The sequence below is a fragment of the Anas platyrhynchos genome, chromosome Z (assembly GCF_047663525.1).
Source record: "Anas platyrhynchos isolate ZD024472 breed Pekin duck chromosome Z, IASCAAS_PekinDuck_T2T, whole genome shotgun sequence".
NCBI classification, from domain to species: Eukaryota; Metazoa; Chordata; class Aves; order Anseriformes; family Anatidae; genus Anas; species Anas platyrhynchos.
The window spans coordinates 16,288,948-16,316,586 of record NC_092621.1 but is presented as its reverse complement, the minus strand read 5'-3'; the positions used below and the strand labels follow the sequence as shown (position 1 = coordinate 16,316,586).

The following is a 27,639-nucleotide window of genomic DNA, read 5'->3' as shown; positions in this document are numbered from 1 at the left end:
CTTGCTCCATGTGGGTCTGAAGCACTCTTCTCCTTTAACCATGTTAGCCACATAAAATGTTCTTAAACTTTTCCTAAAGTTTTCATTTGTTATTTTCTTGGCATGGAGAAAACATAAAAGAGAAAGCATAATTATTATTTCTTCTAATAAAGATATATTGTGGAGTACAATCTCGTTCCAACTTGGCTCCAAAGAAATAAATCAAAAATATGTGAAAGATTTTTATGGGAGTTTTTTGCTTTTTCTTAGTTACCTTTGTTTTAAAACACAGCACTATTTCTCTTGATGCTTTCTGAATTACATAAGACACTTTCATAATCTTTACTGTTTCTTTCTCTCCAAGATGATATTTGAAGTAATATAAAGGAATCTGAAATTACAGCACGGCCTGTGATTAAGACTCACAGAAATGTATTTTACTTGTTCTGACTGATCTCATATTTAAATAAAAGAACACTTCACAGAAAAACAAAGCACTTAAAAATGACACATTTCTTTCTTGCTCAGTAATTTTCCACCTTCTAACATCTTAAATAAGGAAAGTTGGTACTTTAGGATAAACTTTCACAGAGAACTAATCAACAAAATGAGTGCCTTACTAAGATGTAACAGCTGAAATTACCACAGCAGGGTGGTTTTGTAGCTATGTTGGTACCTTCATTAGGCAACTCAGACTGAGAGGATAAGCTGTCTGTATGCATGGATATATACAGATACAGATTATATATCAAGAGAGAAATGTGTGCAGGAGATGGAGCCATAAGAGGAAGTGAGTTTCTAAAGGTGAAAATCCTGCAACAAGGAGGTGTTTTGCTGTGTATCCCAAGAAGAAATGAAATCATTTCATATTAAGCTTGGTTGGCTCTGTTCAGAAGACCTATGTAGTCCTTAATTCTCTCCTCTGCCTATATCAGCTCATGAATCTATGAAGGTACATTACTTAACACTTTTATTCTTTCTTTTATGTATCACAGAATTACAGAATGGTTAAGGTTGGAATGGACCACTGGAGGTCCATTGACCTCACCAGTGTGCAGTACATTGGAAGGATCATCCCTCTTGACCTGCTGCTGATACTTTGCCTAATGCAGCCAAGAATACCATTAACCTTCTTAGCAGCAAGGGCTCGTTGTTGACTTATATTCAGCTTGGTGTCCACCAGGACCCCTCTTTTCACCAAGGTGGTCCTCAGCATGTACTGGTGCCTTGACCTTTTACACTGGGACAGTGAAGTCCAGGAAGAAAATATCCACTCTTTCCCTCTCATCCATCAGGCTTGTCACTTCATTATAAAAGCTTGTCAGGTTGGTGAGGTATGACTTCACTTCTTTGAACCTATGTTGACCACTTCAGATGATTTTCTTCTCCTTTATGGGCCTGGAAATGGTTTCCAGGATTAGTCGTTCCATTACCTTCCCAGAAACTGAAGTGAGGCTAAGAGTCCTGTAGTTCCCTGTGTCTTCCTTCATGACCTTTTTGAAGATATGAATGACATTTGCTTTCCTCCCGTCTTCAGGCACTTCTCTCAGTTACCACAGTTGAGCAAAGATTAGAGCATGGCATCTCAATCATATCTGCTAGCTCCATCAGCACTTCTGGGTGCATCCCATCGGGGCCAATGGACTTTTGAATGTCCAGTTTGCGTAAGTATTCCCTGACCTACTCCTCTTCCACCAGATACATCTTTTCTGGCCTGGCATCTGGAACCTGGGATTCCTGAAGGCCAGTCTTGCTGTTAAACACTGAGCCAAAAAATTCATTCAGTACCTCAGCCTTCCCACTGTCCCAGGTAACCTGGTCTCCTGTTTCCTTCAGGAGAGGGCCCCCATTTTTCCTAGTCTTCCTTTTGCCACTGAAGTACTTGTAGATGCCCTTTTCTCACTTTTTCAGGATTTTCAGTTTCTTCTTCAAAATTGACCTTCCTAACTCCTTTTTTTTTCCCCCTTTCTTTTAGATCCTTTGTGTTTCTTCCTTTTGTTTTCCTCCTGTTCTCTCCTTCCTCACTCTTTCTATCTAGTTCTCTTTCTTTCTTTCTTTCTTTCTTTCTTTCTGATAATGACAATAGTCAGACTTTTCACTTTCCCAGCCCCTTCTGTGCTACTTCCACTGTCTTCTATATCAAGTCAATTTTTGCTTTATTTAATAATTTCCTTTCTCTATCTCCCAAACATGCAAGATAGAGCTATTCTCTTTCAGAAACAGAAAACAAGTCGCAAGTCTACGGAAATGTCCCATAATAAAGCAATAAAAGTAATAGTTATTTCCAGCTTTCTAGCATCAGCCAAAACTGCAATACAGCAGTTTCATATAGAGCATAGAATGTAGTCTGGGACTCCTCACGTGATGCCATCATACTGTGAACACTGGGAGCAGAGAATAACTTGCATTTGCCAGGGAAGCAGTCACTGCAGCTTTACTGAGAAGTGAGGTTCCTTGTTACCTACTTAGATGAAAAGAACAGGATCTTCCTTATTCCTTGGAAAGACATTCTGCTTGAATCTTTTTCTTTTTCTTTTTTTTTTTTTCTTTTCTTTTTTTTCCTTCAATATTTATTATATAATACAGCCTATACTTGAACAGGTAGTCTGGGATTACTCCTTAGGATGTAATGACTCAGCAGGATTCACTGATACTGAATGCCAGTGACATCTGTCAGGTAGTTTATATCTTGCAGTGCTGTTACTTGATGTTTTCAGATTCAAACAAACAACACCTTACATCTAATTTTCCAGGTGCTTTTACAAGCACAACTTTTTTTTTTTTTTAATTACAAAATAGTTTTGTTGTTGTTATTGTTGTTGTTTTTTAATCTTTGATTTTGATGTTCTTTGAGTAGGTGTGATTTATGATTAGTCATGGAGCGCATATGTTGTGCAGTGCTTCAAGTGTGTTAAAGCACTCATAAGAAGGAGAGCTATGGCAAACAGAGAGAGTAAAGAGAGAGGCAATACAGTGAAAAGTGAAAGGGGATTGTTGTTCTATTTCCATTGCTCATAAATAATTCTTAGATGGAATGTTCTTAGTGGAATCATATCCCCACTGAATTCAGTTGGGGTTTAGTGATTGACTTCAAAGATGTGGCATCTTACTTTTCATTCAATCTTAAACACAGTAATTCTGGAATTAAATCTGTATGAAATGTTAATTATATAATTTGTATACGTCCTTGACACATTCCAGAAGGAAAAAATAAGAAAGTATAAAAGGAGTATTTAGTGTGTGTCTAAGTATAGAAATATAATGCTATTGAGATGGAGGTTAAAGAGAATCACTGTACTGCTCCTTGTAGTGTTCATTTGTGCTCAGATTCTTCTATTTCCATTTTGCCATTATTTAATGACACTTTCTCATGGGATTGTCAGAAGTCTATACTAGGAATCCTAGGAATCGAGGAGTAGCATGAGGAAATAACTTTTCTGTTTGTTTGTTTGTTTGTTTGTTTGTTTTAATGAAAAGTAAGACATTGCTGGATATAACAACTTTACTTATTCCCAGTATCTGGTGAGAATTTTTGCTTCACAGTATTTTTCTAAATTCCACTGGAGTTCTTCTGGAAAGATGTAATTTCTTTGGTAAATGTGGTTGTTTCTTTACTCTGAGATCATACCCATGCCTCTTAATTGCCTCAGCAACCATGCAAAATGAGATCCCCACCTCCTTCCCAGATGCAAGATGATTTGAAGAACCTGCTATGGTTTTGATTCTTATACTATGGAAAAAGCTGAACTTTTTCATCTTGTCTACAAGCAGGATATCAAAGGATCAGGGTGGGAGGAAAATTTGTCTGTACTTGGGCAAGAATATCTGAGTTTGCTGCCCAGAGAGCATGCTTCCATGTGAGATCGAAGTATGAGGTAGCAGCTGCTTGGAAGACTGACAGAGCAACAAGAGTTGAGTCAAGAAGAGGAGAGCACTGGCAGGTCTCCTTACATCAATCATGAAGGCTTTGCTTGGTGTTAAGAAATGCTAGGGGTTCTCCATTGACATGCAATATTTAGTTTTCCAAAACAGATAGGTGACTGCTGGTCATGCGCTTATTTTATTTCTTCTCTGTGCATTTGTGTATGGATAAATATACATGTACATGCTCTTCCTGTAGTGTCTAGATTACTAATTCAGTAGTTGCCTGCCTAAGCCCGTCTTCACATTTGATAATGATTAGTCCCAGTTCAATACACTGTTTAAATCTGTATAACTGACCATGTTCATTTTTCTAAGACAAATAAGGCCTGCAAAAAATAGCTTGAAATTTTATGAGGAATTATCTGGGTTTTGATTTAAAGCAAGTAGGACATTTATAGCTTTTTGATACATTCTCATGTAGATGTGCTCATTGTTGGCTCTGTAAATATAAACATTCTTGGTGGGAAACAGCCCACCACAGGTGTGTAGTAGTCTTAGGAAAACAGTTACACTTAACACATTTAAAAGGTCTGTTGTATATACATTTTTTTTGAACAGCAGAAGTGTATGCCTCTGTATTTATAAGATGAATTAAATTATAGGAAAGAAATTTTATTATTGATTTCAGCTACCCCTTCAGCTAACTGTAGTGTGCATCTATTACTACCAGTACAGTTCTTAAAATCATAGAGATATTACTGGTGTAATATTGGAGAACACAGGGCTAAACTTTGGATTGCGTAATGTTATCACTTCATAAAAGTTATTTCAGCAGCTAATTTTGTTGCCAGTCTTGTGTAATTCCTGTATAAGTTCTATCTTTCCACCCTATCTTTCCCTCCTTAAAAGCCAAGGATGATAATATGTGAAAATCACTTGCAGACAACATTTATAATAAAGAGTAATACAAATTGGTACTGCACTATTGTTTCAGTCACTTTACTAGAAATAGATACAAATGTAATGAAAAGATTAAAAATTAGACATAGTAAGAAAAACAGAAGTGTCCAATAAAACCACACAAAAGTTTTTTTTAATGAAGAAAACATAGTCTTTTTTTCAATACCCATTACGATGTATGTATTTGCTCATTGTTTTTATCATTATGTTTCCTTTCCATTTAGGAGATTGTCAACTTCAATTGTCGGAAGCTGGTTGCTACAATGCCTCTTTTTGCAAATGCAGACCCAAATTTTGTGACTGCCATGCTAAGCAAATTGCGATTTGAGGTGTTCCAACCTGGAGATTATATTATCCGAGAAGGGGCTGTAGGTAAAAAGATGTATTTCATTCAGCATGGTGTTGCTGGCGTCATCACCAAATCCAACAAGGAGCTGAAGTTGACAGATGGCTCTTACTTTGGAGGTGAGTAGGACAAAAATTAATGATACTATCAGAGTGAATGTACTAACATCAAACATATTTCATATCAGACATATAGAGACGTCACAATAAGTCTACTGAGTATCTTTTGCCTAGACAATTCCAGTTTCAGGGAAGTGCACGTAAAGTATTCCTGAATAACACGTTCATAGTCTGTTTACTGTTACAAAAATAGCTACTGAAGATACAGAATGACCTTCCTGAATTTGAAGTGATTTTGAATGAAGAGTGCTGTTATTTAACAGACAGTATTTCAATGAAGATATAATAATTTGCATAGTAATTTTATAGATATTTAAAGGTAAAATAACAGGATTCATCTTCTTTAAAAGGGGGTAGAAAATTTTAGTAATAAATGTAAAGTATTTCTAAAAGGTAAAAATCACTGTAAGATCCAGAAAAATAGACAGTGGATTAATGATCATTATTATTATGAGATTTTGCTGTCCTTCATGAATATTTCAAGCTGTTATTAGTGCTTTTTCACTGAATTTTAGCATGCAATATTGATTAGCCTTCCAGTATAAAATATGAGAAACTGGACTTCCTGTTTGACTAGATAGATGTCTAACAGATGCATATTAATAAAAAACAGACATGAATTTTAATCCAAGTTAAATTCATTTGGTAATCCTAATGAAAAATAGATATTCATTTAAATGAAGGCAACTGAATATTTCTATTTGGATGAAAGCATTTTTTTTAACATATACTAGTCAATCAGGATGAAAATTTTGTTCCTTGTGGCTTTAAATTTTCTATGTATAATAAAATAGGTGTTTGTTTCTTAGAGTAGAGAAAAGGCTGGTTTCCAGAAACTGATTGAACATTTGTGCATTCCACCGCTGCCCATGACCATTACAGTTAGTTGATTATTGTATTAATTTTCTGATGAATCCCATGAATCATCTGGGAACTGAGTCAAAAACCTTTCAGAAAATGTTGAATTGAAAGCCTAATCAGTGGCATTTAGCTGGTATACAGAAGTGGAAAGCTTAGAAAAGTGAATTGGGCTCAGTGTTTGAATTGGGCTGTAGAATTACTTAACTAATCCCATTTTAGAATAATATGCTAAAGCAACTCCTACTGATGGGGCCAGCAGGCTGTGTCACCCTGCAATAGCCTTTGCAAGGTGATTTGTACCAGTATTTGTGGAAGCACTTCAGTAAAGCAGTTCTGTGCTTATCCCATGGGCTTAAACCACAGATGTCAAAGACAGGAGATTAAGAGAAAGAAAAGGTAAATGCTGAGTGAGGATGAAGAAACAGAGCAACCTTGGTCTTGGTCTTCTCTATGCTTAGCAATGCCCCAGTTTATGAAAATGAGTTTGCAAGAGCCTGTGTGCTGAATCTGGCCATAATACTCCTCTGAACCAGCAGAGGATCAGAAGAGATTGCACGTGGAAGTATTTTACATAACTGTCATCCTGTTGTTGCAGTGCAAATGACTCTTTAGCTCATCCTGTTCATCCTCTACCCTTCTTAGCAGGAATACAGACAAAAAAATAAGCTGTTTGCACTATCCAAATACCTCAAGAACTTATTACACTGCATACCAAAGCATAGCTAGGATGAGACAAGAGGTAAAAAAAATGGGGGCAAGTGCATCTGAGCCCTAACAGCTGATGGAGCAAATATGAAATAATAGCTGCTGCTGGGTAGAGCAAGGAGACTTGAGGAGACTTGAGGAGATTTGAAGAGACTCAAGGAGAGGAGACTCGAGGAGAGGAGACTCGAGGAGAGGAGACTCGAGGAGACTCGAGGAGAGGAGACTCGAGGAGAGGAGACTCGAGGAGAGGAGAGGAGACTCGAGGAGAGGAGACTCGAGGAGAGGAGACTCGAGGAGAGGAGAGGAGACTCGAGGAGAGGAGAGGAGAGGAGACTCGAGGAAAGGAGAGGAGACTCGAGGAGACTCGAGGAGACTCGAGGAGAGGAGAGGAGACTCGAGGAGACTCGAGGAGACTCGAGGAGAGGAGACTCGAGGAGAGGAGAGGAGAGGAGACTCGAGGAGAGGAGAGGAGACTCGAGGAGACTCGAGGAGACTCGAGGAGAGGAGACTCGAGGAGAGGAGACTCGAGGAGAGGAGAGGAGACTCGAGGAGAGGAGACTCGAGGAGAGGAGACTCGAGGAGAGGAGACTCGAGGAGAGGAGAGGAGAGGAGACTCGAGGAGAGGAGACTCGAGGAGAGGAGACTCGAGGAGACTCGAGGAGACTCGAGGAGACTCGAGGAGAGGAGACTCGAGGAGAGGAGACTCGAGGAGAGGAGACTCGAGGAGAGGAGAGGAGACTCGAGGAGAGGAGACTCGAGGAGAGGAGAGGAGACTCGAGGAGAGGAGACTCGAGGAGAGGAGAGGAGAGGAGAGGAGAGGAGACTCGAGGAGAGGAGACTCGAGGAGAGGAGAGGAGAGGAGAGGAGAGGAGAGGAGAGGAGAGGAGAGGAGAGGAGAGGAGAGGAGAGGAGAGGAGAGGAGAGGAGAGGAGAGGAGAGGAGAGGAGAGGAGAGGAGAGGAGAGGAGAGGAGAGGAGAGGAGAGGAGAGGAGAGGAGAGGAGAGGAGAGGAGAGGAGAGGAGAGGAGAGGAGAGGAGAGGAGACTCGAGGAGAGGAGACTCGAGGAGAGGAGACTCGAGGAGACTCGAGGAGAGGAGACTCGAGGAGACTCGAGGAGACTCGAGGAGAGGAGACTCGAGGAGAGGAGAGGAGACTCGAGGAGACTCGAGGAGACTCGAGGAGAGGAGAGGAGACTCGAGGAGACTCGAGGAGACTCGAGGAGACTCGAGGAGACTCGAGGAGAGGAGAGAGGAGAGGAGAGGAGAGGAGAGGAGAGGAGAGGAGAGGAGAGGAGAGGAGAGGAGAGGAGAGGAGAGGAGAGGAGAGGAGAGGAGAGGAGAGGAGAGGAGAGGAGAGGAGAGGAGAGGAGAGGAGAGGAGAGGAGAGGAGAGGAGAGGAGAGGAGAGGAGAGGAGAGGAGAGGAGAGGAGAGGAGAGGAGAGGAGAGGAGAGGAGAGGAGAGGAGAGGAGAGGAGAGGAGAGGAGAGGAGAGGAGAGGAGAGGAGAGGAGAGGAGAGGAGAGGAGAGGAGAGGAAGGGAAAAAGGACCTGAAAAAGGTCTCATTTCTGATCACTTATTTTCTTCCCATGTATCTACTCCAAATGCTAATATGAATGTGAAAGTAATGTCTGGGACTATCCCTATCCCTTGTATTTGTATCCCTGTACCCTTCCCACCACCATACTTTTGATGGTATATACCAAACATGCATAAGGGAATAAGTGAGAAATACTCACCCATTTGCACTGTCAATTCTGCGGTCAACTAGTCAACATACCAACTAACAAACAAACAAACAAAAAAAATCATCATCAACAACAACAACAAAACATTGTCACATTATTGGAATAACAAAGTAGATAGTAAATATATTCAGAAAGAAATGTGTGGTTTGAGGTTGACTTTGTTCTTTCATGCTTTTCAGTAATGACCACTGAGGCAATGTTTTAAAGAAAGTGCCATAAATTATTTCTCGAACAGATGCAGATGAGTAGAAATGTTGCTTCATAAAGATTCAGGACAATCAATTCTATTTGCCTTTTCCTAGCATTTAATAAAAATAGTAATTTTATTTCTTGGCTGCCCTTAGAATTCCTGACCTCACATGGTGTGTTTATGTGTTTTTAGAGAAGGGAAAAAATATGAAAACAAGGAATACATTAAAGTGATTTGCATATATTGCTCAGTTATATATTCATTTCTATGTCAGTGAAATGATGTAACCATTAGTTACGAGTGTAGAATTTCAGGGGCTTTAGTACTGCTTTTTCACCTGTTTTAATCAAATTTTCCATGACCATATACTGTTATTCTAAATAGACTGATAGTCATTATTCCTAAATATCTGTGGATTTTCAATGTCTTTCTTTGCTTTTTTCCTGTTTGTTAAAATAACTTTCTATTTTCCATTATTAGCGATAGGATTGCTGCTTCTTTCAGCAAAGCAGTAAATATGTCTTTTCTCTTTCTAAATAAAAGAGAATGGAACTTCTCCCACTGAGACTGGCATGGTTTTCATATAAGGGGAAACAAGGTTGTCCTCCGTGGAAATTATACTTGTCTCCTTCTAGCTGCTTATGGAGAATGGGATTTGACAGTAAGACATGAATGGAAATGGTCAGGAGAGAGTGGATAGTCAGGGGAGAGGGAGGTGAGCTATGTTAACAAATAGGATGAAAACACAGTGGAGGTCAGAAGAATCTGGGGAGCCAGACAGAGGTCAATAGAGGACTGCGTGGGTAGGAGTCAGGTAATAAGGGGTGTAGAGAAATGCAAAGAGAATACTTAGAAAATGTGAGTTTATGGCCATGGCCATGAAATTGGTAGGTAAAGAGCATAATTATGTGTGAATAAGACTGAAGTATTTTTCAGAAGCTTGGCAGACAGCAAGAAGGTACTCACACCTATCCCTTTTGAACAGCAAATAGGGAAGCCTGACTACACGTGTTTGCAACTAAATTCAATTTGAGATGAACACATTTGTATTCAGTCTTCCTGGAATGGATAATAATAACCAGGAAGCAGTTGAAAAAAGCAAGCAATATTATTTTGAAGATGTGATTGCTACATTTTTTAAACTTTTTTTAAAAACTTTTTTTTTTAATGTCTGTTTTTTAATGTATTTGTTTTTCTCTCTTATTTAATACTTCAATATTTCAACACTACTTATGATATAATCCCTTTAGTAAATGGTATGGAGGAAACTTATGTTTTCAGACCTACTGAACCTTTTACTCTGTGTTTTAGATGATTGTATTAAAAACTGCTCAAAGATCTTTTTGTGTTAAGAGGAGTTATGGGACAGATTGTGTATTTCTTCCTCACTAGACACATAAAAGCGCTAAAAAGTAAGGATATTTAAATGTTTACAAAGGAGGTACAAGAATATGAGTCACTTATAGAGTAGTAGAGAAGTATAGTTCATCATTTATTGAGGCTTTACAGAGCAGAAATAATATTTTAATGTATCTAGTGAGCTAGATACATTAATATTAATATTAATAGTAATATTAATTAAATAATAACAACAACAACAACAACAACAACAACAACAACAACAATAATAATAATAATAATAATAATAATAATAATAATAATAATAGTATTAATATTATTAGATATCTAGTGTATCTAATCTAATTCGCATTAAAACAATGTATATTGGTTTAAAGTAGTGTAAGAGCCCTGGTACAAATGAATTCTGATTTTTGCTGGAGTGAATGATATCACAGTCACTCCATAATAAAGTTATATGTTGATGGTTTATAAAGGTCTCATGACTAATAATAAAGTAAGGTAAACTAAATGGAAGTTTGTTACAGTAGAAGAGCTACTTTCCAACATTTGACTTCTTGGTTGGTTCTGCATGTGAATCTTAGGGCTCTTTTAGCCATCACAATAAGATCTGTCTCTGACAGATTTCCTTATCTCCTGGAAGAGAAAATAAAATAATAATAATAATAAAAAAAAACAAACACAACTTTTCCTCCCTGGTATCTTGAGACCCTTCACTTCCCTGCATATCCCTAGCCCCAGCCTAGGGGCATGGAGTCTTCTGGTGTTCACTGACAGTCTGGTATGGACTGTAAGCTTCTGTGTGGGAAGCAAAGACAAAAAGGAACATTTTGCCATTTTATAATTCAGACTATTCCCCCTCCAAATACATAAAGGTTAAAGTTGTCCCGCAGCTACTGCAAAGCATGTTGTTGAGCAGGAATTTCAAGATGTCCCATTCCCCTCCTGATGTGCACCCCAACGTAATCAGAGCAGATACTCTGGGTGTGCAGTCCTGATCCCCCCAAGCATGTGTTGAACCTCATTTTGCTTAAATGGTGTGCTAGATTGGAACTGACATGCCTACAAAGAGTAAAAAATAGGAATAAATCCAACACTACCCAACTACTGATACTCAGCAGAACTATCTGAAAGAGGATTTCTGGGAACATGTTCAGAACTCTGCTGTTACTTAATTTGCTTGCTTGCTGGTGGATAGAGAACTGATTACTCACTGTGGTCCCATCCTGCTCTTGCTGAAGTCACTGGCAACACTCTGCTCAACCTCAAAGGACAAAAGATAAGCCTTGTGTTCCTGCTATCTTTTTTTCCTCCATCTGTTTTCCCACCTGTGTTTATACAGGCTTTCCTTCATTCAGCAACCCAGACGTATGCTCCAGGAAATTATAAACCTATTTTTCTGTTTTTAACAGATACTGCATTAAAGCTTAAGGAATGTTGATATTGCTAGGGAAATCCAAACTGAATCTGTAGGATGTGTATGTATATATTTATGAATTATGTTAGTTTGGGCATCCCCATGGAGGTTTTCACTGTGTTTGCAGTTGGAAAGAGTTTCCTAATTCCAGTAGGCAGGTGTGCAATAATTCATGCTACCCAATCTGGGACATGTCTGTTCTGTTGTCATTCCCTCTCCACACTGTTTTTTCTGCTTTGCTTTATTTTGTTTTATCCATCGCTGAGGATCCCAGTGGTTTTATACCACTTAGAGTCATCAATAAGTCAATTTGTAGACTAGAACTCATATTGCTTTAAAAGATTTTTCTTTTCTATGAGCTTCCAGATATATTGAACATGATGAAGTACACAAGATTTTCTAAAACTACATTTATGATACATGTTGATTTATGGCATCTGATACATGTATGTGAGTTGTGTGTGAATTTCAATATATAATGATCTACCTCTTGCAATGTAATAAGAGACAAATACATGTTTTATTTTATTTATTCAATGTCAGGTATAAATAACTGCCAGATAGCAGTAATTTTATCAAAAATTACATATAAAGCAGATTTTCATCCTCATCTTCACAGAATTTGGAGACATTTTCAGGCATTGTTTTTATGTTTGTTTGTTTGGTTTTAGTTTTATAACACTCATATGTCCATGTAGTTCATGGCATACTTTATATTTTTTAAATATGTTATTTGCTTAAGTTGTTTAATACCATTTTAACAGTTGTCCTTCCACACTTTAAATTGTAATCAATAGTATCTTGCATTTGCTTCAGCTACCAGAATTCCAATTAGACAGAACTACTTTGACCTACCTTTTATTTATGGACCTTTTCCCCATTTCAGAACAGCTACTGTCAGTATATTTTAGACCAGTGCAGTGGAAAATAATACCATGGGAAATGTTGAGTCACTTTAGATTATATTTTGCCACTTTCTTTCTGGGTACACTCTAGGTACCTCCTTTTGATAGGCTACTTTGGATTTGCAGAATAATATTAATTATGAATAGAGAAAATGTTGTTAAAGTGCCTGACTGCTCACTGCTTTATATATTTTAATTTATAACAGGACAATATGGTATGATACAGTTTTACATTTTGCAAAAATACTACATATGGCTACTCATTATTCAAGGTAATGGTGAATTTAGTCCCAGTATTCATACGCCAATCTAGCACTGCACCAAAATACATAATGAATTATAAGTAGCCTCCCTGAGGTGCAATTACTCATATTTTTAATGGCAAGTACACAATTAAATGCTTGAAGGGAGCAGGATCTCCAGATCTCCATACCAACTCATTCATAAAACACTTTTCAGGTGAACAATATAGACCATTTTTCTAACAGCTCTGCTTGCAAGAGGCTATAAAAGTGAAATGTCCTTTTTGGCACAGACTAGTCTGCCATTTTGAGGATGTATTCCTCATGGTGTAACATAACTCCTTGTGCTACATTATGTTGTTCTTTTGACGTTGCATTTTATGTAGAAAATGCTATGCAGACAGAAGAGCTTCTTGCTATTTGGACAGAATATTATTTTTAAGTGTATGGAACTTTTTAAAGAAGTTAGAAAGAAAATGAGTTACTCTGCAGCCCTGTAAAGTAGAATCAGATTTGGTTTTAGGATTTTTATTAATTATCAGTAACTAAGATGTATATTTAACAATATCATTAATAATAATGTTAATAATAATCCCCACTATCTAAACAACATAGTCTTGAACCCAAATGATAGTTCTAATTCTTCAAATTCATTAAAACAGTGTAACTAATTTTTAATTTTTAAACATTCTATTATTCTATTTTGTTCTGATTTAAATCATTCTATAATTCTGTGATAATTCTTAAGTTAGTCCTTATAAGCAAGAGAACTAGTGCACCCAAAATGTCACATCAGCATGCCTTGCAAATCTGAGGTGACAAACAAATAAACCAGATGATAATTTTGCAAGTACTTCACAGTAGACTTTAGCTCAAATATTTGAGTGTAGGTTAAATATTTAATCTAAATATTTAATTCAGAACTGATAGACTCTGCTCATTTATTTAACAATTTAATAGGAGGAGAAAATAAAAAGTACAATATTTTTACATTCCACTTAAGTTCAATTTGAACTGCTTAATTTGCAACTGTTATTGTTTGCTCAAGATGGCAAGAACATAACACTGAATACAAAAGGATATATTTATTTATTTATTTATTTTAAGAGGGAACAGGTTTCCATCCAAACAACAGTCATTTCTGGACTTTGAGCTAGCCAGTATGAAAATTAAATTTGGACTTAGGCACATTATCTTGATTTATTTGTTTTCACATTAAAAATAAAATGAATATCAGCCAAATTATGAGCTTTTAAAAGATAATTACTAGCATATCATAGTCTGTCTTGATATAAAAAACAGTTTGCTACAGTACAGTAGGAATATGTGGATATTCTATTATGAATAACATTGAAGACAAAGTAAAGGCTTGCATTTCCATTTTATGTAAGAATCCTAAGCTTCTTTTCTATCAAACAGCTTTCTGAGAAGACTTTGAGTTAAGAAGAGAAAATAGACAGGATGTGAAAAATGCTGCCTGAGTTTGCTTTATTCAGGAACCTCAGCCACAGCTATTTGCAGTAATTTCAGATAGAAAAAGAAATAAATAAATAAAAGTTCAGGGTGGGACATAAAATAGCTGTCCAGGCATATAATATGCCACTTTTTATGAAAGCTGTTATATTCTAACCCTGTATTAGGTTGTCCTTTTTGATGTAAAAGCAATTATGACTAACAACCTTTCTGAAAAGAATTAAATTATTCTGCCAATCTATATTAAGCATATAACATTGAAATAGGCTTAGTAGTATCAGTATTTATGTTACAGAAAGTATGAGGACTTAAAAAATCCGCTTGTATACAAGTCTTTTTAAAAATTACAAAAGTAATGATAAGAAATAATATTAAGAAGAAATAATAAGATGCCTGCTCTGAGTAAGTCACAAAAGATCCAAATTAATAGCATGTTATCACACTGCTTTTCTCAGAACTGTTTTAAAGTAGTATATTAAGACTTATTCAAGGAAATGGACTGAGATAGAGCAACAGTTGTTTGAAGAAAAAGATTTCTCAGAGGTAGAGAGCATAAAATACAATTTCAAGCTTGTTGACAAACCTTAAATAAATGTGAAAGCTTACTCGCTTAGCAGTTAGCAAAAATCTGCTTCAAAGGTTTGAAGATTGTACTTCACAAGTTCACAATTTGAGTCTTGCTGGTTATGGTACTTTTTCTATATATTTTCTTTTGGTCATTAAATTAAATTAAAAATTAAATAAGTTAAATAATGAACATAATAAGAACTCATGTGTCAAGGTCTCCAGAGACAGACACTCCAAACAACTGGAAACAGGCAATAAAAATGTGGAAAAAAAAAAATACTTTGGTTTCTCCTTCCTTCCTTCCTTCCTTCCTTCCTTCCTTCCTTCCTTCCTTCCTTCCTTCCTTCCTTCCTTCCTTCCTTCCTTCCTTCCTTCCTTCCTTCCTTCCTTCCTTCCTTCCTTCCTTCCTCTCTTTCTCTCTTTCTCTCTTTCTCTCTTTCTCTCTTTCTCTCTTTCTCTTTCTCTCTTTCTCTCTTTCTCTCTTTCTCTTTCTCTCTTTCTCTCTTTCTCTCTTTCTTTCTCTCTTTCTCTCTCTTCCTCTCTCTTTCTCTCTTCCTCTCTCTTCCTCTCTCTTCCTCTCTCTTCCTCTCTCTTCCTCTCTCTTCCTCTCTCTTCCTCTCTCTTCCTCTCTCTTCCTCTTCCTCTTCCTCTTCCTCTTCCTCTTCCTCTTCCTCTTCCTCTTCCTCTTCCTCTTCCTTTTTGTCTCCTCCATCTCTTGTTGCTCCTGTAGTGATGAGGGCCTTACAATTTCAGAAGAACCTTCTCTCTGTTTGATGAGCTCTTCTATTTGAAGGCAACTGTATGGACAACCACCCATGACAGATTTAAAATCAGGAGTTCATGTGTGTCTGCCATTGCTCACTGTGGCAAAAACTCAAACTGTCATGGGTGCAAGCCCCTATTTACTGTAAAGAAGGTGGGAAAAGTTTTTGTATACAGTTGAGGTTACAGACCCATACTCTCTTTGACAGTTGAGATTACATACCCAGTAAAAAGGCAGTAATTGTCTCCCTTTTCTTTCCTTCTGAAGTTCTATCCTTTGCTGCATTAATTTTCCTGTTGAGCACTGACTATATTTTATTTTTTTTCAGTCATAGGACGAAATGTATTTAGCTCAGTGTTACCTGAGCCTTTGCACTTCCATTCACTCCACAGATTTGGGTTGGGGTGATATTACTCACTCTGCCCCCTCCTTTCTCTCCCTGCAGTCTTGACTATTATGAATGTAAATACTGTTTTTCCACACAATTGTAAAATAAAATCTACATAGCTATCTGGCATACCACTTAATCATTATTTTGAAGATAATAATTATAATCATTTTAATTGGTGCAATCTATAGTCTGACTAATCGTGAGACCTGGTGTTAGTCATTTTAGTGTCTTTAACAAAAAGCATCATCTCCCTGGGTTGTCCGCTTTGTGCACTAGTGACTACAGAATGAAAGAGACGAAAAAAAAAGAAAAAAAAAAAAAAAGACTAGAAAATATTAACATAGATCTATTTGATATTTTATAGAATATTAAAAAGAAAAAAGGAACAGACATATAGAAATGCATGTTAAAGCAATCACATATTTATGATACCAAACATTTTTCCTTGTATTTCTGTATTGGAGACACTCAAATCAACACAGAAATGGAAAACTGTTCTGTTTCTTAAGGGTGTGGTGTCTTAATTTTTTGTTTGTTTGTTTGTTTTTTAATTTGCTTTACATTTAAATGCCCCTTTGCTAAAGAAGAGGTGTCATTCATTACCTGTTTTGAAGTAGAAAGCAGCATTCCCCCAGGGTGAAGGTTGCAGACCCTAGCTGTGACTAGTGCACCAAGATGCCCACTGTCTAGTTTCTGGTCAGAAGACAACTTCAGTCTTGAGAGAAATCAAGAACCGTTTGTTTTAGCACCATGACAGAGTTGCTGTTATGAAGAGTTGGATTAGAAAGGGAGAATAACCTAAACTTTGTTGTTCTTGAGAATGTGTTTCAACACACAATTAAAAAAGATTACAAGACTAGCTATAAAAAGGCATGAAAGTACAGGTGGATGGAAAGAGCTGTCACACATCTAAATTCTGTCTGTAACAGTTTAGTAACTCATTATTCTCCATAAAATAAAAAATATTCTAATCTACTGTCCCATTCTCAGAAAGTATTCCCAAATAAGCTTGACTGACTGACCCAAACATTTGAATACCTTTCATTTTCTACCTTTCTTCTGCTGCTGAAAGTTGCCAGATGGTTTGAATACCTGCTTTCCCATTTGCACAGCAATGTATATGCCCACTACATGATGAAACAAGTTTCCTGATGAGGAACAGCAGCAATAGTCAGCTGTCCTCAGCTGGAAGGACACTTCATCAAATCCTGTAATGTTGAATCTGACAGATGAGGGGAAACCTGTTATAATTGTGGAAAGGGCAATAAATGTTAATAAACTTCTGTAGTTCACAAATGCAAGAAATTGCTAATTATTTTTACTTTATTATAATATGAAGATAAAATATATGGCTAATATACTAGTTATAGAAGTTGCTCATTACTACAAAATTTGAGTATTATATTTGGAGTAAAATTGGTGTGCAAAATGAACTGGCAGTTAATGGATAAATTTCGCACTGTCAGCTAATCTGTACTGATTCTCAGAGAGAAAAAAAAAGAGTTTTCATAGGTCTGTATAAATTGTAAAAAGGAAATTATTGGATGGGTTCATGGACCCATGCAACAAAGAATAGGAAGGATGTGAAATCACAATTAATGCTAGAGTTGAACTGCTCCCACAGTCTGTTATTTCCTTGAAGAAAAAAATCCCACAGGAAAACAGGGGAGGGGTGAAATTAGCACCTATAGTGGTATATTGATATAGTCTGAAAGAGCTGTGAACATGATCACAGTGAATGCCAAAATGGTGGCTCTTAAGAAAGGTTTACTAATCCTAATTATTTAAGAATAATCTTACTGGATGAATCACTCACCCTAGCTCATTCAGACTTTCCCAAAATCAGTCTGTAGTACCATCTTTTGGGTGTCTTTTGGGTTCCGTACAAAAGTATTTTGTTACATTAATGGAAATATAAAATACTATATACATGTGCCCTATTTTGTTCAGTGTTTTGAAATAGTAATTTTTCGTTAGTATAGTAATTGACATTTGTTTTAGACTGTTCTAGGGAGCTGTTGTCCAAAGAGGCTATTTTTTTTTAAAGTATATAAAATAAATAAATAAATAAATGAAGTTTTACTAAAAGTAAAGCTTCAATTAAATTTGAATTACAGGTTAATTATACCTAATGTATAACTATTAATTGTAATTGAATACATTCTTATGTTTGGAAAGGAAAGATAGAAGTATTTAACACTTTCAAAGTGACAGCACGAAGGCAATGCAGCATGCCAACTGCAGATGCGAATATGAGTGAGTAATATGGTGCAGCAGCTTTCTTTTTATGCTAATAAAGAACTTTGTCCAAACCATTTGAAAATAGTGTGTGCCCTTTGTGTTCTACTGCACACTCCTGTGCTATTGTTTGTTTTTCATAGACCATTTAATCAACTAAATATCAAGAAGAGGATGATAGCTGAGGGCACCTGGTGCACTGATGTCATTAAGACACATTTTTAATAAATCATGGATATTTTCATTACATTGTTCTGTTAAAGTCTCCTGTTTATGAATTCATTAAGAAAAAAAAAAAAAAAAAGTTTCTTATTTCTTATTCATTTAAAAACACACAAGTGTTTCACAGGAGCAATTTTTACATTGTGTTCCTGCTCTCCAGTCCAAATAAATGAGATTTCGTATTTTAATTGTTATATTATACTATGGAATTTGTTCCAGAAAAATAGCGAATAGATTAAATGAACTCAAATACAGGACACATACAATTAACATACACATTAGTCTTGTGGCCAGAGTGCAAATGATGCCATCGATATGTACATCAAAGCAATACAGATGGTATATCATTGACTATAAAACAACTCAAATCAGTCAAGAAATATTGTTGGAAATGCATTCTGTCCATCACATGAAGGTTGAACTACAGTTCTGTAGTTCATCTTTTCAATGAGACTGCTCAGCTGAAGCTGAGGACATGAAGCTTTTCCTGTTTCATGGAGCAGCCAGCCTCCATAATGACACTCCTTGATCCCTTCCAGACTCCATGACATTTCTCCTATCTTTTCTTTCATGTTGTATCTGACTAGATGATTTTATTATTGATATGAATAGCCTTCCAAAGAGATGTTCTTCAGCCAGAAGTTGTGGGTTGACAAAGGATTTGCAGAATAAGATATACATCTTTTTTATTTTATTTATTTATTTTTTTTGACATAGTTTACATAGTGATTCTTTCCAGTCTTCTTGCTTGGCAAGAATAACACAAGGAAAGAAGGGCATTAAAAAAAAAAAAAAAGTATTTAGAATGAAGAATGAAAATGTATTTATTTATTACAATAACATACATGAATTCCATTGCTCCATTGTCCTGTGACAAAATCTAACATTGTTTTTTTATGGCGTCTTCCCATCATTCTTGTTGAAGTAATCTAAAATACAGTGTTCTCTCAATAAAGATGAAAGTATTATTTTTACACTCTTCAGAATACTTAGTATTCACAGTCAGTGTTTGCTTTGTTTGGGGTGTATGATGTTTCATAGGCTCAAGTATTTTTCTTTGTTAAGTACGGTGGAAGATATCTCATTATGCCTTTAGTATTGTTTGAAGCTATTTTAAGTGAAGAAAGCAGAAAATCAAGAGGTAATCACAAATCACACATTTTCCAGACAATTAAGTTATTTATAAATTCAACCATATATTGAAAAACTTCTGTGTAACATCTCAAGTGTATCTTAAGTAATGGAGTGGGTATTCACTGCAGTTAACTACTCCCTTTGGGCAAAGTGTCCTTCTCGTTCTTGTAACTACGATGCAGTGAGTGCAATCAAAGGGGAAGAGGTCAGGATGTATTAGGGGATGGAAGAAGAAAGGACTGACTTCTGTTTGCTCTTTACAACAGATCATAATTTTTCTTGGGTAACAGGTCTTCTGAGGGACATTGGGTCGAGACTTTTACAATAGACATTAGTCTATAAATTCTTCCCAAAGCTATAGGGGTTTAAGTACATTCTATGCTAGTACTGGATACACATTAATATTCTTTGATTTATCCACTGTTATTTAAGCATCTTAGCCCCTAAGCCTTCAGTTAGGTAGCATGTGGAAATTCTTCAACAAGAAGTATCAGACCACAAAACATCAGCGTTCTTTAAACTGAATTAAAAAAATGAATAAAAAAAGTGTTTTGTTAAAGACACACAGCAAAATAAATAACTATACTAGCACTTTGCACATTTGAAGTAATGCTGCAGAATTTCATATTTCATATAATGAAAAATATTTTTATTTCCACACTTCATTGAGAATGATAGTTTGTTCTTAATACACAAGCATGGTAGGAAACAGTTTCTTGACCCGCTTCCAGTATTTAAATATTAACAGATATGCTCAGTATCTGCTCTATATGCTCTATAACTCAGTGCTCTTAACTGCTAGAACTGGGTAGGGAAATTATCTCCCACCCTGCCTGAGCCCTAGAATTCAGAATATTTCTACATGTTTTTTCATTCCCAAACTTGAAAATGGGATAAAATCAAACACTACTTTTTGCAATTGACATTTTCATGTCAATTTGTACTGTACTTTGCAGTTTGTACTGCAATGAGAATTAATTGGAATGCTTGAGTAAAACATCAGTTGTGATCTAAAGGAAAACACGGTTTAGGGAATAAGGGTGGATAGACAATTTGAAAGAAGTTTCCAAATTGTTTCTAATTTCAAAGTCTCATGCAAACAACCTCACTTTTAGTTGAATATAAAGAATATTTCAAACTGAACCCATTGTGCTTTATACTGTGTTAAATGTTCTTTTATTTTAGGTAATAGTAAATCTCCTGTAACCTTTGCTAATGTAGATCTTCATTGAAAACAGGAGTGGATTCAAGGAAAAGAATGATCACATATATATTCTAGAAGTGAGATATCTTCAATACCTTGAGTTTGACATCTTTGCAAATATATGAGGTCTTACATAACATGTCTGAATATCAGAGACTTCTGCTGGTAAACATAGTTGCATTAGATGGATTTATGCATCTCTCTAATATGTTTTTCTGTTACAATCCTCTGACACTGCCTTAGGCCTTTATCCAGAAAACCTTTTCCTGTGGGTTCAAGAATAAACAGTTGCAAGCTGAACTGTTTTTTGGGACCCTGTGTGTAGATTCAGTCCCCTGTCTTCCAGAACAATGAATTCCTGTTGGAGATACTCTCAAAGCAAGCCTGCTAGATTAATGAAGTGGAGTAAAGAAAGGTTAAAAGGGATCTGCTGTTCGGCCAAATAAGAAAAAAAAAAAAAAAAAAAGTCTAAAATCCTAATTTTCATCTCCCATGACATAAAACCAAACAGAAAGCATTTTCACATTTGAAACATTTTTATTAAAGCACTTCTTACATTCAGATATCATGTATTAAAACAGCTTAGAAAATCTGCTGAATGATTAAAGGAATTGATTCTCTCTGTCAGCTGAATATTTCAAAAATAATAATAAAAAAATCAATAGAATCACTTGTGTTAATTGAGTCAGCAAGCTGTATTTGACAGCTGATGGATCATTTTTTACAACTTCAAGTGATTTTTTTTTTAAAGGCCCAATAAAATCAGAATGTAGACTGAGAAAACATAAGCAGGGCTTTTAAAGGAGATTAGTTATTTTTTCATAGTAGCAGAGATAGAATCAAACACCTTCAGAACTGCCCATGCAACCTTGTGCAAATAGCAAGAGAAAAATTGCCAGAGTACTTGTTATCATTGAGTCATTTCCTAGCTGTTAAGTTTCTCATGGTTCACTAAATCTTTGTTTCCTATGTGCAACAAATGTTTCTCTCCCCAGAGATTTGCCTTTTGACCAAGGGCCGTCGAACTGCCAGTGTACGAGCAGACACGTATTGTCGCCTCTACTCCCTCTCAGTGGACAACTTCAATGAGGTTCTGGAAGAGTACCCCATGATGAGAAGAGCCTTTGAAACAGTGGCAATTGATAGACTCGACAGAATAGGTATTATTATTTTTTCCATATTTGAAATTCATAAAATCTTTCTACCTTTCTACCTCTTCTTTTCCTAGATACGATAGTTGAAGGATAATGTGCCAAGATTCAACCTTTCTTAAAAAATTCATTTCTGTTACATTGAAGTAAATGCTCTATTGATCTATAAATAAGATGTGATCAGATAAGAAATTCTGAAAGTTCATTTTTAAGTAATAGAAAACTTTGAATTTTAGAGAGCTCTCAGTCTTCTATGAGGATTATTCTGTATAGTTTAATTATCATTAGCATTATTTATTAATCCTGTATATTTCTTTTTCTGACCTCAGCAATTCATGGGATTTATGCAGTTTAGGGAGCAGTAGATGACATATTCCTATATAAACAGTTTAGAGATGGCATCTATAGTGCTGAGAAGAGCTGAAGTCTCTGAGCACTCTCAAAACCTGTGTTTGTTGAAGTGAGCTAATCCTTTGCAGCAGGACTCTCATTTTCCTCACAACATGGGTTCTGGTAGCATTGATGGCTGCACACTGGAGTTACTCAGATCAGCTTGTAATGAGAAAAGCAGGACAAGGATAGCTTAGCGAAATGTGGAATTATATGGCAGATTATCAAAACAGTGTTGCTATTGTGCAACCAGCCCTTCTGGACCCCTCTAATAATATGTATTAGATAAAAATATATGGCCTGAGGTAGAAAGAAGTGCGTTCTGATCATCACTATCGACACTGCTTTTAAAATGCAGATATTCATATAAAATCTTTTCTCCTCAATGTAGTCTCCTCAACCTCTCAAGAAAATTCTAGTGTAAAATTTTATCCACATCACTCTTTTTCAATACAGATAAGTCTGCAGTTTCTCCAAAGGGGATAGGTAACAACTTTCAGTGCATTGTCATTGTGCTATCTATTCTCAGCTGAAAATGTGATTTGGAAGAAAACGTATTTGTGTTTTCTTTAATGTAGCAAGAGTACAAAAATGAAATACATATATATAGTTTTCCAATATTGAATAGATCTATTTTATTATTTTGTAATTTATGAGTATTCAGTGCATTTATTTATCTTATTAAGACTTTACAAACTCATAAAATTTTTCTTCCAATGCTTTCTGGAAACGTAGTCCAACTCTTAAGTGATATGTGCTTCAATAATACTAGTAGTAAAGTACAGTGTGCTCAGATCACTACTAATCCAGTCTGAAGTGCTGTGTTTACAATACAAAATCTACACAGAACAAAAGATAAAATGTGAATTGTCTTACCTAAAAAGAAACAAAGCAAAACAAAACAAAAAACAGCTCAGTGCCATTGTATTCCTATGACATAAAATAGCATCTGCTTCTTGCAGACACTAAAAGCATCAAAAAATCATCAAGGAAATGTCAGGACACAGAAAAGACACAATATGCAACAGGTTTTATTGTGTAAGCAAGTTTCACATTAGCAATGAGATCGCATCAGCTCACAAGCATTGAAAACATGATTTCCTGTAAACTAGTGGTCACTGGTTACTAATGGCTAGTAATTAGTTCCATGGAATGTACTAAATGGAAGATGTATTTATAACTTACTTAGCAGTTTAGTGGAAATTAGGACAGCTTTGCAGAAAGAAGAATGTTATTCCTGCAGAGCCTGATGGCCTTTTCGACCCTTTTGTTTGGTAAATTACCATGGTTACATATTCAGAATAATTGCAATAATGGAAATGCACTGCAAGTGAAGGAGCACGGAAAGTTCAGGTGTCTCTGAACATGATGGCACTACTAAAGCTTGCAGTTCTGGTGTAGAGAGGGGGAACCATATCTGGGTGAAGGCAATGCTCATATGAGCCTCAGCAAAAGAGCTGAAATGTAAAGTGTGTCAGGCTGGCTAAGTCTTCTGCTTGTCTGTGCAGGGAAGAAGAACTCCATCCTTCTCCAGAAGTTCCAGAAGGACCTCAATACAGGGGTTTTCAACAACCAGGAGAATGAGATCTTGAAGCAGATTGTCAAGCATGACAGGGAGATGGTGCAGACCATCGCCCCAGTGAGCTTGCAGCAGATGCCTGTGCTGAACTCCAGCACCTCTGCCACCTCCTCATCACGCGTCAGGACGCAGTCCCCTCCTGTTTACACCGCTGGCAGCCTGTCCCATGGAAACCTGCACTCCCCCTCGCCCAGCACACAGACACCCCAGCAAGCTGTCATCCTTTCGCCCTGTTCCTACACCACTGCTGTCTGCAGCCCGCCTGTACAGAGTCCCCTGGCCGGCCGAACTTTCCAGTACGCCTCACCGACAGCCTCACAGCTCTCCCTCATGCAGCAGCAGCCACAGGCACCCCAGCCACCGCCAGGTGCTGCACCCAAGAATGAGGTTCACAAGAGCACCCAGGCCCTCCACAACACCAACCTGAGCCGGGAGGTGCGGCCCCTCTCCGCATCGCAGCCCTCCTTGCCCCACGAGATCTCCACACTGATCGCCAGGCCTCACCCCACCGTGGGGGAGTCCCTGGCCTCCCTTCCGCAGCCTGCCCCTGGAGCCAGTGTGCCACCGGCCAGCCGGGCCACTGTCCCCCAGCGGGTCTCACTCTTCCGACAGATGTCCTCGGGAGCCATCCCCCCAAACCGGGGGGCAGTGCCGCCCACAGCACCCCTGCAAAGGGATTCTTCTGCAGTCTTAAGCACAGAGTCGGAGGGAGACAAACCACGGTTCGCATCAAACTTATGATCCCTGGTGACTACGAGAAAACAGACTTGCAGCAAACTGAGAGCCGTCCCAGGAACTGTTTTAGCCTGTTTCCTCGTGTATCCTAGCAGTCTACTTATGAGAAAAAATACTTTAGACAGCTTTGCCCTAAATAACGAATGTAAAAATTATGTGTGTATATATATATATATATTTTATATATATATATATATATATATATCAAAAAAGGGATTGAGAAAACTTGTTTGAATTCGTGTCTTCCTTTCTTGCAACCATTAAAGAAGTCTAATTCTTCTGTAATATCATTTATTTATAATATGTTGACTTTAAAACCAGTCTAACAGATTTCTTTGTTCACCAGGTTTCCCATTTTCATGGGAAAATTGTCAACATAGTAACAAATTTCAAACAAGTATAAAACAAATAACCAACCTAACTAAAACAAACCACTGAGTAGTATTCTGAAAACATTGTTATTTCATTTATTCATATACATTGTTAACAATTTTTCATGAAGAGTTATTTCCAATTGCAATTACTATTTTTTGTGCTTTCCATTCAGAATTAGATTGACAAGACAAGGATGGCACTAGCACTCCTCTGGATAGATTGTAACCTCACACCATGTCAACCCTTCTGTTGTTTCAGTAAACTGGGTGGACTTCAGTCTTCATATTGCTAAAGACTTTTACAAAGACTATAAATATTGCCATTGTAAATACCTTTTTAGACCCAAATAAAAATAGCTGCTGTGTGGTGTACCATTGCAAGGTATTTGTTTAGGAATTTAGGTTCAGCTCTTCACTTCAAAATTTACCGTTTTAAAATTTGTTAAAGCTAAGTGCAACACAACTGTTGAATTGTAATGCAATGGCTTAAAACCTACAATGTTACTTTTACATGCAATGTTTTACGCAAAATTGTACGCTTGATCCTGCAAATCGCTTGTACTTCACCAATACCATCACTTTTCTTCTCCTTGCCCTAAATAGCATCCGAAAATATTCCATGCATGCTTTGGGAAAGAAAAAAAATAATAATTAAAAAAATAAAAATAAAAATAGGTTCAGTCAGCTATTGTAGGAAAAGACTTTTATGGTATCTTAGGAACTAATAACCATTCATTGATTTATGTCTACCTTAAAATTCCTATAATGCTGACTTTGAATCTCTGGTTTAAGTCTAGAAGTGAGGTCTTTCATTTAAAGGATTATTTGTAATCCACAGCTTGATCTAGGCTTTCAGGTGCTTTCTGTGTCTTCACTGTAGTTTTGTAGTTGACTGTGGTGTTAATTTAAAAAAAAATAAAAATTAAATATAATATAGCATCAAGTCTGTCTGGAAATGCACGATTTGCTCTGTGTATATTGTAATTAAATGGATAGTGTATCCTAAGGCATGTAGTGTCAAACATAGCCCATAGGTATGAGGTTTATTAATTTTTATGTCTTCAAAACAGAATGGAAATTGTGACAGAAAGCAGGGTTAAAGCATACCGTTTTGTGAATGTTTTTTTCTGTTTGCTCAGATCTTCATGTTATCCATAAAAAAAAAAAAAAAAAAAAAAAAAAAAGTTCTTTCATAGTCATTTGTGCCTGATTTGTCACATTTAATAGATATTGAAACTAAATGTGTAATAATTTAACTCATTGAAAAATCAGCATTATGGATATGATACAAGCATATATTCTGTTCCTTAAAACTCAGCAGATTCATGTTAAGGAAGTGAATGCAAAGGAATTCTTCTTTTCCCATTAATGCTGAGTTTCACAATGCACAGAAAAATTAAATAACATCACATACTACGTAATGCAGTGAATCCAGATGTACTTGAGAGCCAAGTAAATATTCTAAAGCTAACAGAGCTTGAACCCATGCTGCCTGTTATGCCTTTTACTAAAGTGGTACATCAAATAAAAAGTAAAAAAATATCTATTTTTCCAGTTTCTGCTGACTCCCACTCACCAGTGAAAATCAATGTAATTAACCCATTAACATGCTGCTGCCATTAGTCCAAGTGGCCCAGAGTAGTATACGAGGAAGCGGTTGTTTAAACATGTTTGGAACATTATGGATACGCTGCAAGACCATTTATTTCTCAGTACAATACCCCCCACATATTATTTTAATACTAACAAATTCTGTCAGTTAATCAAGATCATATTCTGATCTTTCAAACTGTTTAAGGTTTACATTTAATAGGAGAAATGGGGTTAGTAGTGAAATATTTTTATATATATATTTATTTTATTTTAAGCACTATGAAGAAATATTAATTCACATGGTCTTTCAGTGAAACCATAAATAATTTTTAATGACTTTGTAATAGAGTGGACAATATCTAGGCTTTGTATGTTAATTAAAAAAAAAAAAAGTGGTACAGGGTATAAAATTATATACGTATATATATAATGTATGTATGAATGTATATATACTTAGATTAAGAACCAAATGACTCACATTCCTGTAATATAAAGGTCCATTGCTAGTTTCTGAACTGACCTATTTTGTCTGTACATACCTAAGCCCATAAATATGAAATCTCACATCTGTACAGGATGAAATGTATTAATGAAAAAGGTTGGATCTTACTGCTGCTGGGAAGACTATAGATCTGATTCTTACAATAACTCTATGATTGGGGATAAGTTAGACTTTTTTCTTTTGTCTTTGCTCAAAGCCATAAATAAATATATATTAAAAATTATTAATAAATTGAAGAAAATATTTAAAAAATAAAACCATGAATGTGTTTTTTTTTCTTTTCTTTTTTTTTCTTTTTTTTTTTTTTCATTCTGATAGGTTCATAACTTATCAGTTTTTTCTTTACCATGAAAGAAGAACTGTTTGCTTTTCCCATTTCTCTGTTCATAGTCCCAGAACTGATGTGCAGTATGGGAGAGGTGGGGAAAAGAATGAGTAATAGTTGAGATTTCATGAGACTATTGGTATGGAAGTAGTATTCATTAACTACACTGTAGGTGATCGTAACTGAAGATACAGAACTGGAACCAAAGTGAGTTTTATTTTAAGCAGCAAAAGTTAAAGTCATGGTGGATGTCATTATGAGTTGAGATTAATATTTCTGTTTTCAAAATTCACTCACATGAGTTCTC

The 27,639-nt window shown here is 36.4% G+C and overlaps 1 protein-coding gene across 1 annotated transcript in view; it reads left to right on the top strand.

Moving 5' to 3' along the window:
- Positions 1-27,225, top strand: part of HCN1 (hyperpolarization activated cyclic nucleotide gated potassium channel 1) — a 205,831-nt gene extending 178,606 nt beyond the window's left edge. The window contains exons 6-8 of the mRNA XM_027446808.3: positions 5,028-5,268; positions 21,679-21,843; positions 23,733-27,225. Coding sequence (XP_027302609.3) covers positions 5,028-5,268; positions 21,679-21,843; positions 23,733-24,544 — 1,218 coding nt within the window. The 3' untranslated portion in view covers positions 24,545-27,225. The remainder of the gene's footprint in view (positions 1-5,027; positions 5,269-21,678; positions 21,844-23,732) is intronic.
- Positions 27,226-27,639: the final 414 nt, after the last annotated feature.